Source organism: Lynx canadensis, chromosome A3 (assembly GCF_007474595.2).
Source record: "Lynx canadensis isolate LIC74 chromosome A3, mLynCan4.pri.v2, whole genome shotgun sequence".
In the NCBI taxonomy this organism is placed as follows: domain Eukaryota; kingdom Metazoa; phylum Chordata; class Mammalia; order Carnivora; family Felidae; genus Lynx; species Lynx canadensis.
Window position 1 is genome coordinate 113,525,580 of NC_044305.1, and position 20,047 is coordinate 113,545,626.

The 20,047-nt window shown below is 39.1% G+C and overlaps 1 protein-coding gene across 2 annotated transcripts in view; it reads right to left on the reverse strand.

Annotated features, from left to right (window-relative positions):
* Positions 1-20,047, reverse strand: part of TTC27 (tetratricopeptide repeat domain 27) — a 185,983-nt gene that overhangs the window by 139,108 nt on the left and 26,828 nt on the right. For both annotated transcript variants that reach the window (XM_030311343.2, XM_030311344.1), the window contains exons 7-9: positions 16,481-16,614; positions 8,428-8,540; positions 4,801-4,867 (exon numbers count right to left, since the gene is read on the reverse strand). In XM_030311343.2, the coding sequence (XP_030167203.1) occupies positions 4,801-4,867; positions 8,428-8,540; positions 16,481-16,614 (314 nt within the window). The remainder of the gene's footprint in view (positions 1-4,800; positions 4,868-8,427; positions 8,541-16,480; positions 16,615-20,047) is intronic.

Here is a 20,047-nt window from a genome sequence, read left to right on the forward strand (position 1 = left end):
GTTCACAGATAAGTATTTATTAAATAGCTTTAAAATTTATAGCAGAAAGAGAAAATATATACAATATAATGTGTAAGTTCCCAAAGTCTTTTCTTTTTTTCATTTATGGAGACCTTGGGGCTTCGGCAGACAGTCAGAAGGCAGGCTGCCAGTATCAATTCACACTTAAGCAAAACTTTTGCCAATGAAAACTGAAACACCTGTATGAATTAACTAAATTGTTCCCATTTTCAACAATGAAAGGAAATTAAAAGCATTACTGAATGTCACTGACTTGGCCCATCTGAAAGGAAATAACGTAGATAACAGCTAATTTTAAATTATCAAGCCGATACAACATAAATGGCTCTCTAAAACAATATGGGTTATTTTCACTATGAGTCATTCAGTTTTCCTGAAATGTGTGGATCGAATATCTCAGGAACAGTACCACATTATGACAACCTTAAAAAAATAAAATATTTCTTTCAGGATAAGCTTCTGACATTGCTGAATTAAAACATTCTCCTAACATTATCTCACGTGTATTTCTACATGCTGCACCAACAGGAAATCACTAATAAAAATGTCTCCAAAAAAGAGATTTCTCTTTTACCCTTTTACCCTCGTAATTAACATCTTGTGGGAAGGTACTTTTTTTGTTGTTTTAATTTTTTTTTTTACTGTTTATTTTTGAGAGAGAGAGAGAGAGAGAGACAGAACGTGAGGGAGGGAGGGTCAGAGAGAGAGGGAGACACAGAATCCAAAGCAGGCTCCAGGCTCTTAGCTGTCAGCACAGAACCCAACACAGGGCTCAAACTCACACACTGCGAGATCATGACCTGAGCCGAAGTGGGACGCTTAACCTACTGAGCCACCCAGGTGCCCCTATTCAATAAATATTTAACAAATCTCCAGTAACTATGGTCCCCATCCCTTCAAGTGCTTACAATCCACTGGTATGAATATTAAGACTTAAACTACTTTTGACCTTCTGTTAACAAAAAGACACTTCTTAGTCTCAATAGCTTACACCCCTAGTTCCAGGCCACCACGCTGCTGCCAGAGAAGGGAAATGGATGCCCAGCAAGAAAGAGTATGCTATTTCCTCCCTCCTCCTTCTCTCCCACATCTACAGCCAATTTCAAGCAGGTCTTATCCACTTAGGAATTCTTATTCCTGGAAAACAAATGCTCTCCTAAAACCAGTGATCAGATGATCCAGCTCATCCCCGAAAGCTATGGGTGTACCAGCTCTACCTACTCAAAGGTACTGTCAGGACATTCTCCAATTTGATCCTCAAAACAAGTTTTCAGTGCTGAGGACGAGGCACATCCCCTACTTCCCTCATCACACAGAAGAAGATGAAACAAGTGGTTATCCTTCCCATCAAGTACCATCATGCAGGACTACCTAAAATCATCAAGGTAATGGACACAAATAAATCCTGTCCAGGGTTCGAGTCTATTTCATTCATTCTCTTCTTCTGCATCCATTTACTGAGCAACAATTACAAGTGAAGCTTGGAAGCACTGCACTGGACCTTGTAGAAGACCCAGAGAAGAACAAAGCCCAGTCCCTGAAATGGAGAGTTTATACTCCTGTGGGAGGGAAAATATACATGAATATACATGAATACATGAAGAATTATAAGCCCAAATATGATCTGTGTTAAATAAAGGCACAGAGGGGTGCCTGGTGACTGGGTCAGTTAAGTATCTGACTTTTGATTTTGGCTCAGATCATGATCCCATGGTTCGTGGGTTTGAGCCCTGAGTTGGGCTCTGCCCTGACAGTGAGGAGCCTGCTTGGGATTCTCTTTCTCCCTCTCTCTCTCTGCCCTTCCCCTGCTCTCATTCTCTCTCTCAAAAGGAAGGAAGGAAGGAAGGAAGGAAGGAAGGAAGGAAGGAAGGAAGGAAGGAAGGAAGGAAGGAAGGAAGGAAGGAAGGAAAAGAAAGAAAAGAAAGGGCACCTGGGTGGCTCAGTCAGTTAAGTACCTGACTCCTGGTTTCGGTTCACATCATGATCTCACAGTTCATGGGTTCAAGCCCCACATCGGGCTCTGTGCTGACAGTGCACAGCCTGCTTGGGATTCTCTCTCTCTCCTTCTCTCTCTGTCCCTCTCCCATTCTCTCTTTCTCAAAATAATTAAACTTAAAAAAAAAAAAGAAAAGAAAAGAAAGAAAAAAGCACAGACAGAAGTTCAAGAGTTCAGAAGTGAGGTAGCACCTCAAAGTGTTCCCTTTTCCTCCAATATTCTTTTGGAGTAATATAGAATATTACAGATAAAGGATGTTTATATACAGGATATATCATTATACAAGATATAAATTTCAATGAAATTCTTCATTGAAACCAGGGGCCACTTCCAACTCATCTTATTATCTGCCTCAGTATCTTGCACAAGGAAGGGATGTCAGGAAGTACTGATAAATACAAGGATGAGTTGACAAGGGCTCATCTGGATTTTTCTAGTATATTCTATATGATTCCTTTGGGATAAACAAAAGAAGGGGGTGGTGCAGATCACAAAGCATCCTTGGGGCTCCTAAAAGCCCTCCTTACAGGTAAGTTCTTCACCCTACTTCTTAAGAAATAAAGATTCACTTGGAATTTAAAAACTCATCTCCTTAGAAGAGTCAGGCCTGGCATTTTGCATCACTGTAATCAAACAGCTTTCCTCCAAAGAGATCAGTCCTCAGGTCAGCTCTGACTTGGAAGAGTTAGAGGAGGAAAGAGAGCAAAAACATTATGTATTGTGAAGCCCCTGGGGGAAAAGTATAAAATTCGAATTTATGACCTCGTTGCAAGTTAGGAGAGATGAGTTACCTACCCCAGAGGTTACCAGAGTTAATTACGTCAGAAGTACTTCACAGTAGAGAGGAACAAGAATGGGTGGGGGAGGAGGGTGGGAAGAATCAGAAAAGAAACAGGAAAAAAAAAAGTAAAGTTTTTTAAAAAGGAAGAAATTTATCTGCACCAAAGGGAAACGCTGAAAAAAAAAAAATTAACTGCTTGAATATAAATAGAGTATTTTAGTGGGTTTTTTAGGATAACTATGGGTGACATATATACCTTAATCTGCTAAGACCAGTCTCCCAAAAGATGTTATTACTGATCCCCTCCCCATAAAAGGCCAGCAGGAACACTTCCTAGCACATGTTACATCCTGTTTACCCCAGTCATCAGAAGAAACCCAAGCGTCCCAGTCATCATGTATCATCTAGACACTTGTCCCCACCAGCTCTGTACTTCCCTACAGTAGTGCAAACTGACCACCATTCCAGACCCTCCACACCTTTCCCTGGGCCTCACTGCACGTGGACCTGTGTTCAGCGTCACCTTCCCACTGTGATCCTCCCCACCACCTTTTCTGAAACAGCCATCCCCATGCCATTCATGTTCCCTTACCTTGCTCTATAGGTCTCCAGAGAACATCTGTTAAATATATTATTTCTCTCTTTGTATATTATATATTTCCCCCACAAGAATGTAAATAGATGTAAACTCCAAGAGGGAAAGACTTTGTTGACACTGTATCCCCAGTGACCAGCACAATGCCTGACATAGATTCAGTATTCAACAGAGATTAGCTAAATAAATAGGAAACACAGAATCATTTTTAAATAAATCTTTTAAAAAAGTGTTTAACACTTTACTTGTCAAATTCCTTATAGCATATGTGGTGAATAAACAGGGACATTTCCACATAGTTACCTACACATAGATACACTATCATCATAAACACCAAAGACTTCTCAGAATGCTTAAGTGAGAAAAGAAAGCAGGCCCCCAGAGGCCTCAAAGGATGTACATCCCATCAGTTCCAAGACCTTATGCAGGAAACAGTAACTTGCAAAATGTACATGACAATACAAAGTAAGCTAGCTTTCTACCAGATAAAAGTACTTCATTTTTGCCTTATCTGAAAAATAACAAAGAAAAAAACATCAGAATTCTCACTTGATTCTAACTAGGATAATAAAAATGCCTTTGAAAAAATTATCTTAAATAATTTGTGCTCATCAAAGACATGCGTTATCTTTTTATCCATAAAGCTAAGAAGACACCAAGTGACCCTTTGGTCTACGACTTTTCTGTTCTTGAAAATCCTTCTTTGATCTCAAAACCTCAAACATCTCTATTACTGGATCTTTTCTTTTCACTGACATTCTTCTCTGACTATGGTCTTTATCAGCTTTATTTTCTTATACCCCATTCCCTCCTTAATTCCCCGTAATGAGAGAGACTACATGATATTCCACAGGACCCGTCCAGGAGATAAGCAATGCACTAATTATCAGTGCCCACGGCCTCTCACTGCTCTACGGTGTGGAAGGCTGACCAGCACCTCATGCCCTGGACACTGCCTCCCTCCTTGTCCTCTATAACCTACACCCTCCTGGCTCTGCTCCTCACTGTCTGATGTCCTCTTGCTCATCCCATCCATGCAGGCGTCACCCTCAGTTTTAGACAAAAGAGTTGCATACTATAGTAGCTTTGCGGTGAGGATACAAACTCTTGTTCTGTCACTGCATTTATTCATTCAACATTTATTGAGCACCTATTAGGCGCTGGGATCAAACAATGAACAAGACATATTTGGTCACTGCCCTCAAATCCAAGCAAGTACAAAGGAAAATGCTTGTGTTTAAATCAACAGCAAGATAGATGTGGTTTGGAAACTAAAATGATGAGGTTTTATCCCCTTAACTTCCTTAAGTGGCAGTGTTTCAACAGGAGCAATCTGAGGCAAAAATACATCAGAAGCCCTAAAACATACAAGGAAAAAAATTAAACGGAAAGGACGACATTACTCACTGATGTAAATGCCAGCAGCTCCTCTTCAGTTAACTTATGCACTGGGTTATTCTTTTGGAAATTTGTGCTTTAAATTAAAAAAAAAAAAAAGCAAATTAATTCTAAAATGCATGTTGTAACTAATGACACCGAATTTTTAAATTTTTTTTTTTCCAACGTTTATTTATTTTTGGGACAGAGAGAGACAGAGCATGAACGGGGGAGGGGCAGAGAGAGAGGGAGACACAGAATCGGAAACAGGCTCCAGGCTCCGAGCCATCAGCCCAGAGCCTGATGCGGGGCTCGAACTCACGGACCGCGAGATCGTGACCTGGCTGAAGTCGGACGCTTAACCGACTGCGCCACCCAGGCGCCCCCACACCAAATTTTTAAAAAGGCAACATAAAGTGTATATATTTCAAAGCACATATTGTAATATTGTATCATGTACAAATATAGATATGAGTGTGCCAAAGATAAGTATGACAGTAAATAATGTAATAAGCAAGTATGTAGTAAAATGCTAACAAATAAAATGTGGCTGGTGTACTAAATGTCAACATAACTTATTTTACTGGGGGAAAGCAATCTAATCTGTGCCAGGTCACAAAGAAAATGAAAAGAATTAACGTGGCACCAGCTCCTATTTATCAAACTCAGGCCAAAAAAATTAAAATATTACTGTAACCATTAGGCAAAAATTAGAGAAAGGCTGTCAAAGAGACAGAACAATGGGAATATTTAGATCCTGCTGATCCAAGTACAATCTGACAGGATGATTTTGTTAAACAATTTAGCACTGTCTTGTAAAGCAAACTTTCATATATCCTTAACTCAATAATTCCATCCTAGGTATAGAGCCCAGAGAAGTTCCTGAATAGGTGTACCGGAACCATACACACAAATATCCGTAGTAAAATTGTGTAAGATAGGAAAAAATCTTGAAACAATCCAAACGTCCAAAAGGAGACTGATAAACAGAGAAATATTCACCCAAAGGGATGCTGTAATGCGAAGTAAATTGTAGTTACATATAAAACATGAATGAATCATAAAATCAGAATATTGAGAGAAAAAACAATCACAGAAGACTACATATAGTAAGATACCATTTTCATAAAGCTCAGAAACCAACAACATGAAACAATCGACTTAGAAGTATAAAAACAGGTGGGGCGTCTGGGTGGCTCAATCAGTTGAGTGTCTGACTTCAGCTCAGGTCATGATCTCGCGGTCCCTGAGTTCGAGCCCCATGTGGGGCTCTGTGCTGACAGCTCAGAACCTGGAGACTGTTTCAGATTCTGTGTCTCCCTCTAGCTCTCTGCCCCTCCCCCGCTCATGCTCTGCCTCTCTCTGTCAAAAATAAATAAACGTTAAAAAAATTAAAAAAAAAAAGTATAAAAACATGTGAATAAATATATTTTTTGAAAAGGCAAGAGGGGCGCCTGGGTGGCTCAGTCAGTTAAGCATCTGACTTCAGCTAAGGTCATGATCTCACAGTTCGTGAGTTTGAGCCCGCATCAGGCTCTGTGCTGACAGCTCAGAACCCAAAGCCTGCTTCAGATTCTATGTCTCCCTCTCTCTCTGCCCCTCTCCCACTCATGCTCTGTCTCTGTCTGTCAGAAATGCATAAACATTTACAAAAAAAAAATTTTTTTTAAGAAAATGACAAATGCAAAATTAAGGACAGTGGTTACCTTTTTTAAAAATTCAAGTATAATTAATATACAGTGTTGTAGAAGTTTCAGGTATACAATATAACAATTCAACAATTCTACATATTTCTCAATGCCCACAAAGATAAATCTACTCTCAGGGTGCCTGGGTAAGCACACAACTCTTGATTTCAGCTCAGGTCATAATCTCACAGTTGTGGGATCGAGCCCCACACTGGGGCTCCGTGCTGGCCATGGAGCCTGCTTGGGATTCTCCCCATTCCTCTCCACCCCTCCCCTGTTCACGTGCACTCTCTCTCAAAAAAACAAAACCTCTAAAAGAAGATTAGTTTACTCTTAACCCCCTTTATCTATTTCACCTATCTCCCCATCCCACCTCCCCTGTGGCAAGCACCAGCTTGTTCTCTGTATTTAAGAGTCTGGTTTTTCATTTGTCTCTTTTTTCCTAGCCCCACTGCTTCACCAATCAACCATCTATAAGAATTCACCTTCTCTGTGTTTCCTTTCTAAACCAACCCAGCCCACTGCAACGTCCAAGTCACCTTTCCATAGAGGTAATGACCATGGGGATCAGATAGAGATCAAGCGGTATAACAAAATCGCTGTTTACAACCCCCAAAGGAATTCAGTTCATGTAGATGTCCTGACTCATTTATAAACCGCATCAGGTGCTCCAAGATTCAAAACATAACCAAGTAGTTTCTACCAAACAGGGAAGATTCAAGCTGCCTATGAAATCCACTCAGCACTTTTAGCTGTTCCATCAATATTGTATTTGGAGGGAAAAAACAGTATTTTAGAACAAGCATTTTCTTTGTCTTTTAGTCCTCTCTCAACTGTGAAGTTTAATTCATTGTACCTAAAGCTCAATTGACAGAATGCCTGGGAATATGTATACTTTGCTTGATTTAATTTTCTGATAAGTTGACAATCATGAATTTGCCAAAATGATGTTTTAAGAAACTGCATAGAGGAGAACTCAAAACTTAGGGTCAGTAAAACCTGGATATTCAAGCCTTCACTGCTGCTTTGTAATTCTGAGCAAGTCAGTCAGCCATTTAAACCCACTTTCCCCTCTGAAAGATGGAGAAGAGTAACAAACTCTAGGGTCACTAGAACATTAAGAGGGGGTAATGTGGGAAGAACATGGTGCAATTCCTAGCACATGAAACTGCTCACAAATAGTTGCTATTTATATTATTTATATACTAAGAATCATCATGAATTGGACAATGTTTCATAGTAAGCATAAATTCTGTCAGTGGAATCAAATAATGTGATAGGACAAGTGCTGTGGGCTTAGAAGCACAGCTGTGTGTGTGTGTGTGATCCCTTTCACCCTAACTAACAAGAGGAATGGAGGGCGGCATTCAACTTGTGTGTAAATGAAATCCTCCTGTCAGTGGAAAGGAAGTAAAATGCTATGAGGTGGTCACAAAAGGGTAAGTTCTACGGAGTGAAAAGACTTTTTTTTTTTTTTTTTTTTTTAACAAGACTGCTTGGGATTCTCTCTCTCTCCCTCTCTCTGCCCCTTCCCATGGAGGGCACTCTCTCCCTCAAAATAAATAAATAAACTTAAAAATTAAAAAAAAAAAAAAGAATTCTATCCTTCAGAATGTAAATATCCCCAAAGGTCAAATTAGTCATTCTCAACTCTCCTAAATACTTTATTAAAAGTTTATTTCTAGCGAAAGCTACTCAAAGATATTTTACTTATGAAGGAAAAGAGAAGGATAAGTATACTAATTCAAAGGAGATTCCTGAGATTCCTAATCTCTAACCCTTTACTTGGTTGCCCAGTGGAGACCACTGGTGGTTTAGTGGTAACTGATTGCCCCACTATTCTCAATCCTTATAAGCATTATAAGATTCCCTATTCATCCAGAACAACTGAGTCCTGGAATAGTCTTTCTCAACACAAGAGAAACAATATGCGAAGTGTTCAAAGTACCCAAGTAAGTAACTGACTTACCAGATTCCAAGGATAACAGCAAGCTCTTCAGCACACAGGTCAGGCATCTGAAACTGTTCACAATCTGCTAACTTAATCTCATTTAGAACAGTGTCATCATTGAGTTCAAGATTCTGGTGCAATACAAAAGAAAATATTTAGACCAAAAATTAAATTTGATTCATTCAATACACTGTATGCAACTGATTACTAAGGAGGGATAACTTACCTTTTTGTTTAAAGATTATCCAATGTCTACATATGGTCAAAAGGCTTTTTCTTGTGAAACACATATTTAGAGATAATTTACTACGTAGAAACAGAGGACATGCCATCTAAACCTCAGGAATGCACTGACAATATCAGTAATAGGAAACAACAGCTATCATTCACTGAGCCCAGTAGGCAAAAGCCCCTCTACTGATCCACCAGGATTTAAAACTAGATCTTTCCATACTCTGCTCTAAATTCTAATCTAAAACATCCACTCCCAACTCTGTTTCTCAACAGGATCTAGAATAACCAAAACAATTTGAAAAAGAATAAAATCTGAGGACTTAGGGGGCTTTGATAGAGTACCTGATTTCAAGAATTACTACAAAGCCAAGACAGCGTGGTACTGGCATGAAGATAGACATACACATGAAAGGAATCAAACAGAGTCCAGAATTTTAGACCCACATATGGTCAAATGAGTTTTAACAAAGGTGCCTAGGGTGATTCAACACAGGAAAAGTCTTTCCAAAAAAACATGGCGGAACAACTGGATATCCATTTGGAAAGAAATGACCCTTCACTCTTACCCCATACCAACACAAAAATTAAACCCAAACTGATCACAGACCTTAATGCAGAAGCTAATACTGAAAAAACTAGAAGAAATCAGAGGAGAAAAGCTTTGCAGTGCTGGGCTAGGTAAGTAGTCCTTAATTAGAACATACAAAAAAAACCTGAACCATCAGAGAAAAAAACTTACTAAATAGAACTTCATCAAATTAAAAACTTCTGTTTTTTTGAAAACATTGTTAAGAAAATGAAAAGCCAACCTACAGACTCAGAATATATTCAAAAAACAAATATCTGAAAAGAGACTTGTATGCAGAGAGTATGGAGAACTCTTACAACTCAAAAAGAAGATAAACAACCCAATATAAAAGTAGACAATAGATTTCTACAGGTACTTCATAAATGAAGGTGGCCAATAAGCACACAAAAAGATCCCTGACAACAGTAGTCAAGAGGAAATACTAATTTAAAACACTGACAATTACAAATGTTGACAAGGATCTAGAGCAATGAGAACTTCCACACACTATTGGTAGAAATTTAAAATGGTGTTCAACCAAAGAAAATATTTTGCCAACTTCTTATAAAAAAAAACAACAAAATATATTTACTACAGGAGCTATCAATTCCACTCTAAGTGGTTACCATGAGAAATGAAAACATGTCCACACTAAGACATATATAAATAAATCTTCGTAAGCCCAATGGTTTGGGCTGTAATCGCCCAAACCAGAAACAACTCAAACGTCTGTCAATAAACAGATAAAAGAAAAACTATACTGTATCCATCCAATGGAATTCTAGTCAGCAATAAAAAGGAACTACTGCCACAGGTAGCCATATAGGTAAATCTCAAAAACATGCTCAACAAAAGAGGCCAGATACAAAAAAGTTCATGTAAAATTCTAGAAAAGGCAAACTATCAGGGTGTCTGGGTGGCTCAGCTGGTTAAGTGTCCGACTCTGGCTCAGGTCATGATCTCATGGTTTGTGGATTCGAGCACTGCATCAGGCTCTGTGCTGACAGCTCAGAGCCTGAAGCCTGCTTCAAATTCTGTCTCCCTGTCTTTCTGTCCCTCCCCAGCTCATGCTCTGTCTCAAAAATAAACATTTAAAAATTTTTTATTAAAAAAAAAAGAAAAAGCAATCTATCTCTAGTCACAGTAAACAGATCTATGACTGTTTAGGGCCACTGAGGTGGGGGATTAACTGCAAAGGGGCATGATGGAACTTTCTAGGGTAATGAAACATACACTGACTATAATGGTTAGATATATGTATTTGTCAAATGCCATCAAACTGAATGGGTTTAATCTCATCAATTAAAATGAATCAACTTTTGGATAGAAGTTCTATTTCAAAAAAATTGATTTAAAAAAATGAATTGTCAAAAAAAAGTAAAACCACAATGAGATCTCTCTATACACACACACACAATACACTAGAATACCAAAATTCAGAAGACTGACAATACCAAGCATTTGCAACTGGCACTCTCATACACTGATGTTTGGATTATAAAACAGTACAACCATTTTGGAAAAACAGTTTGGCAGTTTCTCATCAAGTTAAGAACACACCACACAATCCAACCATTCCAATCCTAGGTATTTACCAAAGAAAATTAAAAACATATGTTCACACAAAGACTTACACACAAATGTTTCAAGCAGCTTTATTCATAAGAGCCAAAAATTAGAAACAGTTCAACTGTCTACCGACAGGTAAATGGATAATCACATTGACCTCTGATGGACCTAAGTTTGCATCCATGCATTAAGAAGATATGGTACAGGGTACCTGGGTGGCTCAGTGGGTTAAGCATGTGACTCTGGCTCAGGTCATGATCTCATGGTTTGTGAGTTCGAATCCCACGTCAGGCTCTCTGCAGTCAGCACAGGGCCCACTCCAGATCCTCTGTCTCCCTCTCTCTCTGCCCCTCTCCCACTCTCTCAAAAATAAAAAATAAACATTAAAAGAAAAGAAGAAGATATGGTACATAATGGAATATTATTCAGCCATAAAAAAAACAAGGAAATCCTGCCAATGGTGACAATTTGGATGGACTTTGAAGGTATTAGGCTAACTTAAGTAAGAGAAAGATACATACTGTATGATCTCACTTATACGTAGAATCTAAAAATAAATAAATAAATAAACAAAACTCATAGAGAAAGAGATCAGATCTGTAGTTACCAGGAGTGGGGGGAAGGGGAATTGGAGGAAGACAGTCAAAAGCTACAGACCTCCAGTTACAAAACGAATAAGTACTAAGAATGTGATGTATGACCTGATGTGATGTATGCTGTGTGACAGGAAAGCTGTTAAGACAGTAGATCCGAAGAAGAAATTTTTTTCCCTTTTTTCTGTTTTTTCTTTTCTTTTCAACTATATGAGAAGATAGATGTTAGCTGAACCTACTGTGGTAATCATTTCATTTCACAATTTATGCAAACCCAACCATTATGCTGAACACCTTAAACTTATCCAGTGACACGCCAATTATTTCTCAGTAAAACTGGGGAAAAAAGAGAATTGCTACAACTTAAAAAAACATTATGCTAAGGGAAAGAAACCAGACACAAAAGAGTCATACTGTATGATTCCATTTATTTGAAATTCTAGGAAAAGCAGCTCTAATCTGTGACAGAAAGCAGACCAGTGGGAGGGAAAGTGACTGACTGCAGAGAAGTATAAGCGACTTTTTGGTGTAATGGAAATGACTGTATTTTTATTATGGTGGTGGCTCTATGGGGTCTGTTTTTCAAAATGCAAAATGTACATTTAAAATAAAATAGGCACACTTTAAGTTTTTCTTTTCTAATTCAATAAAAGCACCTAAAACTAGGAGCTGAACAGACCAGAAAGCTGGACTGTCTATGGCTAAGAGGTCAACTTCTTAACTCGTAACCTTTTCCCTAGTAAGCAGTAAGTCTGCCCAAAACACAGCCCAGAGGAACACCTTTCCTTGTCTAGCCTCAAAATCACCCTAACGGTGGGTCTGTCTCTACCTACAGGGTTTCAAGAAAAGAGTACGGCAACACCAACAACTGCTGATGGGAGGAACACAGACACTTAGGCGACTGCTCAGAATCAGTTGAAAAAGTGGCTCTTCCTCCCGGAATGGGCACCCTTCAAAGGCAGGGCTGGCGGGTGCACAGCACACCCTGGTGGCCATCATTTTCAAGACAGGCCTTTCAGAATTTAAAAAATAGAACTACATACATAATTTTAAATTTTCTAGCAGCCACACTTAAAAAAAGTAAATAAAAAAAAAAAAAAAAAAAAAAAAAAAAAAGCATATGATTTAACCTAATACATCAAAAATACTATTCCTGTAATTTGTGTCAAGAGAAAATTATTGGACATCATACATTCTTTTTTTCATACAGTCTATGAAATCTGATGTGTCTTTTACACTTCAGCATATCTCAGTTTGAACCAACCAACTTTCCAGTGATTAATAATCACATGTGGCTGATGGCTACCATATTGGTCTATGTAGCACTACAGTATCCCAAAATTCTCATCTTATTACATCACTATAGGGTTATATTAATCTACTTAATTAACACACAACGTTTTGTTTTGTTTTCTGTTTTTTTCTTAAAATTTTATTTTTAAGTAATCTCCACACCCAACACAAGGCTCAAACTTACAACCTCGAGATCAAGAGTCACATGCTCTACTGACTGAGCCAGACAGGCGCTCCTAATACACAATGTTTTTAACACACCCATACAGTACCTTTGAAAATCTAATCTGATCCTTTAACAAAGTGTGATGTGGAAAAAACAAATGAGGAAACGAAGTATTTTGTAACTGTGCCAGATTCTCATCCCAGGCTAGACAATAAGGAAGGGACAGGGACCCAAGTCTCCTCCACCATCCCAGGACTCCTTCCCCTCCACCACAGAAGACCTGAGATATGTCAGAGTTGGCCACACGGAATTATTTATTTGTCAGACACAAACAAGTAATCAGTTTTGATCTTCATTCAAAATTCTCTATGTTCCTATTTAGCTCTTCTAAAATTAAAATGGGTTGGCTGTTGGGGTACCTGGGTGGCTCAGTCGGCTGAACATCCAACTCTTGATTTCGGCTCAGGTCATGATCCCAGAGAGTTGGGATCAAGCTCCACATTTGGCTCTGTACTGACAGCACAGAGCCTGCTTGGGATTCTCCCTCTTGTGCTTTCTCTCTGCTCCTCCCCCACTCATTCTCATTCTCTCTCTCTCTCTCTCTCTCAAAGAAAAAAAATGTTTTAATCGGTCGGCTGCCACACGTACTTACTTAACCATTCTGCAAGTCCCAAATTTAGAGTATTGTTCTGCCCCAGTACCATTTGTACCTCATAACATTCTACCTAACCAAGAAATTATCACATAATTTATCTCCAATATGTGAGACATACCATACGTAGCATTTAATATATATTTCTCATTAGTGATGCTAATCATGTATGCATTTTTGTTTTTTGTGAATACACAATTGAACAACTAAGAACAGGGAGTGTGTCTTTAATCTGCACAATGGGGATGCTCCTAACTGTCGGTGATCTCCAATGGCTTGAATCTATATAATTCCCCAGAAATAACAGATTAAGACTCTAGAAAGGCCCACAGGGAAATATGCTCCTCACTGACAATAAAATTACTGTTTCCTCAATTCTGAGATACATATTTTCACACTGTAACATTTCCAATCAAGATATATTTTGCAATAACTAAAACTGATGTAATAACGTTCCTTTTTTCCCAAAGAGTGGTTATCAAAAAGATAGTGTATTTTATAATCTAATAGTGTCCTTCACATAAGGAAATAGGATATGAAATTAAACAAGCAATTCTATCTTCTGTCCTTAAGTATAAAGCTGCTCCTATGTAATCAACATATACATCACATAATTTGTACCTTACTCCTTTAAGTAGTAATTAATGAAAACCATAAGATTATCTGAATGTATTTTACTTCAAATATTAAAGATTCAGTAAATTCTATATTAAATTGTGCATCATTTTTTTGTATTCCTAATAACAGTCATGATATCCTTATCCTGTTTATCATCACAAGAGACAATTTTTTTTTTTTTTTTTTTTTTTTTTACGTTGAGAGGGAGAGAGAGAGCAGGGGAGGGGCAGAGAGAGAAGGAGAGAAAGAGAATATCACTGTCAGCACAGAGCCCAATGTGGGGCTCGAACTCTCGAACCATGAGATCATGACCTGAGCCGAAATCAAGAATCAGACGGTTAACCAAGTGAGCCAACCATGCGCCCCCAGAAGACAATTTTGAATAAGAGAACTCCACATTAAAAAAAATAAATAAAATAAAATAAACAACAATGGATTACTGAATTAAACCCATGGATTGCAGAATTAAATCTCTTTTCATTGATGCTATGCTGTGGCTTAAAGATCAGGATTATGGCAGTTAATCTAAGATTTAGAGAAGGATTTGGTTTACATCAAAAGGTTTAAAAAAAAAAAAGAAAAAAGAAAAATAAAGGCTTAAAGAGGAGACTCCAGACATGTAAGGAGGCCAAGGACTGAAGCAGGTAACAGCACAGTGTTCCCGGACCAGCATCAACACAGCAGTACAAGCCCTCCTTCACTATGGCTCAACCTATGTGGGGAAGTATAGGCAGCACCCTATGTAGTCTTGTCCCTGAGTTTCTACAACTTTTCCTTACCTCCCTCCTTCCCCTCTTAGAATCAATAGCTGTTCTTCCCTGGATATCTTGAATGCAAACAAGACAGTGCTTGGAGTAAGCCTAGGAGGTATACAATATGTCATTAAAGGTTTTCCTTGGGATTCCTGACTGCTGCCCCTCTCCCTTCCCATCCCTAGCCCCTATTCTTGGCACTATTTTCAGTACAGAATAGAATTTTGGTGTTCAAAGTACCCAAGATAAATGTGCTTGTAGGCTCTAAAATGAAGAGTAGGGCTTCAAAGACAGTAACATCAAGCAAAGGACTACCAAAAATGTTGGCTTGGGATTTCTGCAATAAAAAAATATAAATGCTAATGATTTCTATGGAAGGAGATAGAAAGGCATCTAAACAGGTAAAGTGACCAAGAGCCATAAATTTATTTATTTGGGCGGGGGGGGGGGGGTAAATTTCTTTATTATCTGAAAACAAGAGTAGTTACTATTTAAATTTTCCTTTTGTGTTAGGGGTCAGACTGCATGAGACCATCAGCTGTCACTGTCAATCACCATAACACCCCCTCAACCACCTTTTGCTTTTAGCTCTCTTCACTTCCCAGGGATTCCTTGTGTCCCAATCAAGCTTTGTCACAAGCTCTGGGATCTTAACCCAAGGCATTTTGTACCTTCTTAGCTTTGCAAGATTGACCACTAAGTTCTCCAACTTATTATCCTGCTAAGAGCCATAAAATGAAGCTACAAGAAAAGAGAATGCATGGGGTCCCTAGCTGGCTCAGTCAGTAGAGCAGGCGACTCTTGATCTCAGGGTTATAGGTTCGAGCCCCTGTTGCGTGTAGAGATTACTTAAAAATAAAATCTTTAGGGGCGCCTGGGTGGCACAGTCGGTTAAGCGTCAGACTTCAGCCAGGTCACGATCTCGCGGTCCGGGAGTTCGAGCCCCGCGTCGGGCTCTGGGCTGATGGCTCAGAGCCTGGAGCCTGTTTCCGATTCTGTGTCTCCCTCTCTCTCTGCCCCTCCCCCATTCACGCTCTGTCTCTCTCTGTCCCAAAAATAAATAAACGTTGAAAAAAAAAAAATAAATAAATAAAATAAAATCTTTAAACAAAAAAAAAAAGAGAATGCATTAGCCAGGTAAAGAAAAAGATACTAAGGCAGCACCAGCCCAATAATGACAGAGTAACAAAGGATCAGAACACTGATAAAAAGGTATTCTTATCATCTGTTTATATATTTTAAAGAGGAAGTCTAAGAAATTTCATGTCTCTTAATATTTAAAAATATCCACAGAAGGTCAAAGTTAAGACAACAAATATGGTAGCAGCTAGAAAAATTAGACTCTACTCAGTTCGTCCTTCGAATTCTTTCAAGAAGGGTAATACAAACTAACTGCATTGCTAATTCCTATTACTGAGGTCTAAGAAAAAAAATAACATTTTATCTCTACTTAAGGGTAAAAAAGGCCTAGCCATAGGTTTGTTTTTAAAACCCCAGCCACCCTGAAACAGCTCGAAAAGGGACAAAATGAAGCCTCTTCCCAACCCATTCAGTGTTTCTACAAAACTCACCTACTGGCACTGTCAGATTTGGATGTTAATTCAATTAACTTTCGATCCTACTCACCCTGGTTAAATGTTCCTGAGGAGTGGGTGCAGGACTGAACTCACAGTGTGAAAAGACATCCCCTTTCCTTCTCACATCTAGAATAAGTTGTGCCACGTAATTTTCCTGGAACCGTGTTCTCTTCCCCAAAGCACCTGAAAAAAGCATATTAAATTGTATCTACTGATTTGTCAATTAGATCTACTGTACAATCATGAAAAGTAGTATTTTCAGAGTGCTTTAAAGTTTGTAAGGTATTTTCTCCATTTCACATTTTAAAAAATCCTGAGGCCCAGTGATGATTTTAAAACTACTTATAAAATTATAAAGCCAGGGGTGGGAGATAAAAATTAATAATACTAAAAATTAAAATAGAATTATAAAGCCAATAAGCTATGTGGCCAAAACTCAAACCCAAGATTTACACCACTGGATTACACATACCTACTTTTGCATCAAACTACCTCCTTCCTCAAAAAAGTGTCATGGGGGCAACTGGGTGGCTCAGTCAGTTAATCATCCGAGTCTTAATTTTGGCTCAGGTCATGATCTCACAGTTCATGAGACAGAGAGCCTCACTTCGGGCTCTGGGCTGGCAGCGCAGAACCTGCTTGGGATTCTCCCTCTCCCTCTGCTCCTCCCCCACTCTTTCCAGCTCTCAAAATAAATAAATAAACATTTAAAGAAAAAAGTGTTGGGGCGCCTGGGTGGCGCAGTCGGTTAAGCGTCCGACTTCAGCCAGGTCACGATCTCGCGGTCCGGGAGTTCGAGCCCCGCGTCAGGCTCTGGGCTGATGGCTCAGAGCCTGGAGCCTGTTTCCGATTCTGTGTCTCCCTCTCTCTCTGCCCCTCCCCCGTTCATGCTCTGTCTCTCTCTGTCTCAAAAATAAATAAAAACGTTGAAAAAAAAAATTTAAAAAAAAAAAAAGAAAAAGGTGTCATTGGTAGAAGGATTATCAGCATCTTCATATAACAAATGAAAAAACAGAGGTTCTGAGGTGCAGCTGCTTGCTTAAAATCACAGGGATTATCAGTATCAGAGCCAGAGCTTAAAGCCAGGGTCTCCAGGTTCTAAATCCCACAGTCTGTCTTTCCATGATTCTATCTGGCTTCATTTAACACCAACATTTTTTCCATTTTGTATCTGAAATACCTTGCTACAAGAATAGCTTTAATAGAAGCAACAGTCCTATTATCCATTCTCTGGCAAGCTTCAGATTATAAAGACCCTTGACCGTAATGACCGTCTAAGAAGTCTAGATTTTATCCTGCAATGAATCTGGCCCTTTACACATGTTACACAAAAATAGCTACTGAGACGGCCTAACACAGCTCACTTTTTTATAGAAAGGCTACAGTTAAATGGAAAAAAATAATAATCTGATTCCCATTTTATATTTGTGAGTACCACATTTGTTTTTTTTTAAGTTCTTCACTCTTAACTTGGAAAAAATATGAGGAACTAGCTAGTAAATATACCAGCAGTTATAGGTGACTATACAGAATACCGTGCCATTAGTTTTTAAATAGCCCAAGAAAAGCCCCCTAGGGCTGAAACATTTAAAAACATAATCTCTGAAACTAACCTCACAAGTTATATAACTATATTCTCAAATACAGACAAGACTCCAACTTACATATGGCCATCGTTCCAAAAGTTATAAGCTAGATATTTAATAATTTTCCCCATACAAACAATGTAATAAAAGATGGCTAAGATCCCAGACCAGGCCACAGTCATATTTAACTCATAATGTATTTGAAAGATTTTATTGACAAGACCAGCTCAATAAGAAACATAGAAAAAATTTTTTTAACGTTTATTCATTTTTGAGAAAGAGAGACAGAGCGCAAGTGGGGGTGGGGCAGAGACAGAGAGAGACACAGAATCCGAAGCAGGCTCCAGGCTCCGAGCTGTCAGCACAGAGCTCGACGTAGGGCTTGAACCCACGAACCGTGAGATCATAACCTGAGCCGAAGTCAGACGCTTAACCAATCAAGCCACCCACGCACCCCTAGAATTTTTTTTTAATGTTTATTTTTGAAAGAGAGAGAGAGAGAGAGAGAGAGAGAGAGAGCGCGCGCATGAGCAGGGGAGGGGTGGAGAGAGAGGGAGACACAGAAACTGAAGCAGGCTCCAGGCTCTGAGCTGTCAGCACAGAACCCGACAGGGGGCTTGAACTCATGAACCGTGAGATCATGACCTGAGCCAAAGTCAGATGCTTAACGTACTGAGCCACCCAGGCACCCCAAGAAAAAAAGAATTTAGGGGGCTAGAATGGGCCTTAGGGATAACTCAGACCAAGCCCAAGAATGACAAATAGGTTCAATCACTTCAACCTTCACACACCCATTGTCACAGCCTGGACTGCTCAGCTCAGGTTTAACAGGTATAACACATGTGCTCAACTGACCATGTCTGACTTTCATTAATGTCATCAGTACCGAATGCCAAGAATATTGTGAAAACCCAGGGATAGAGCAAGACATAAAAAGCAACTAATGTTTCTTATTTGACACTCAGAAGAAACACAGAGGTTTTTGAAGAAATTCTGTAACTTACTTGTTCATTCAACAAACATCTGAGTGCCAACTATATACCCGTGTTCTAAGGTATTGAAAAAAGTAAAAGTCAAAAATTTCTGTTCTTAAGGAAAACAAGAAAACCAGGATGGAAGGTGGGTATTTACAAAACAAGGGCGATGGAAAGAGGCCACACCAAACTTGGGAGTTAGGACGAACTTTAGGAAACGCACATTCACAAACAAATGGTCAAAAAGTTCATTTGTAGGGGCACCTGGATGGCTCAGTGGTAGAGCACACAACTCTTAATCTTAGGGTCTAGAGTTCAAGTCCCACACTAGGCAGAGAGCTTACTTTTTAAAAACAAGTTCATTTGTATACTACCTGGCTGCTGTACATTACTAACATGTATCTAACCAGACTAGAAAATAGAGGAAATCTCCAGGAATAAAGAAAAGATTTCATTCCTAATTTGTTCTAAAACTATGAACTTTGAAAACATTTTTTAACGTTTATTTATTTTATTTTATTTTATTTATTTATTTTTTTATTTTTTTTTTTTTTTTTTGAGAGAGAGACGGAGTGCGAGCAGGGGAGGGGCAGAGACGGAGACTCAGAACAGGAAGAAGGCTCCAGGCTCTGAGCTGTCAGCACAGAGCCCCACACAGGGCTTGAACTCATGGACCATGAGATCATGATGTGAGCTGAAGTCAGACCTCAACCGACTAAAGCCACCCAGGCACCCCTAAAACTGAAATTTTTTATTTTTAATGTTTATTTATTTTTGAGAGAGAGAGAGAGACACAGAGTGCAAGCAGGGGAGGGAAAGACAGAGAGGGAGACACAGAATCTGAAACAGGCTCCACACTCTGAGTTGTGAGCACAGAGGCCTGACGTGGGGCTTGAACCCACAAACCATGAGATCATGACCTGAGCCAAAGTCAAATGCTCAACAAACTGAGCCACCCAAGTGCCCCTAAAACTATGAATTTTTACAATAAAATCTTGGGGCGCCTGGGTGGTTCAGTTGTTTAAGCATCCAACTCTTGGTCTCAGCTCAGATCAT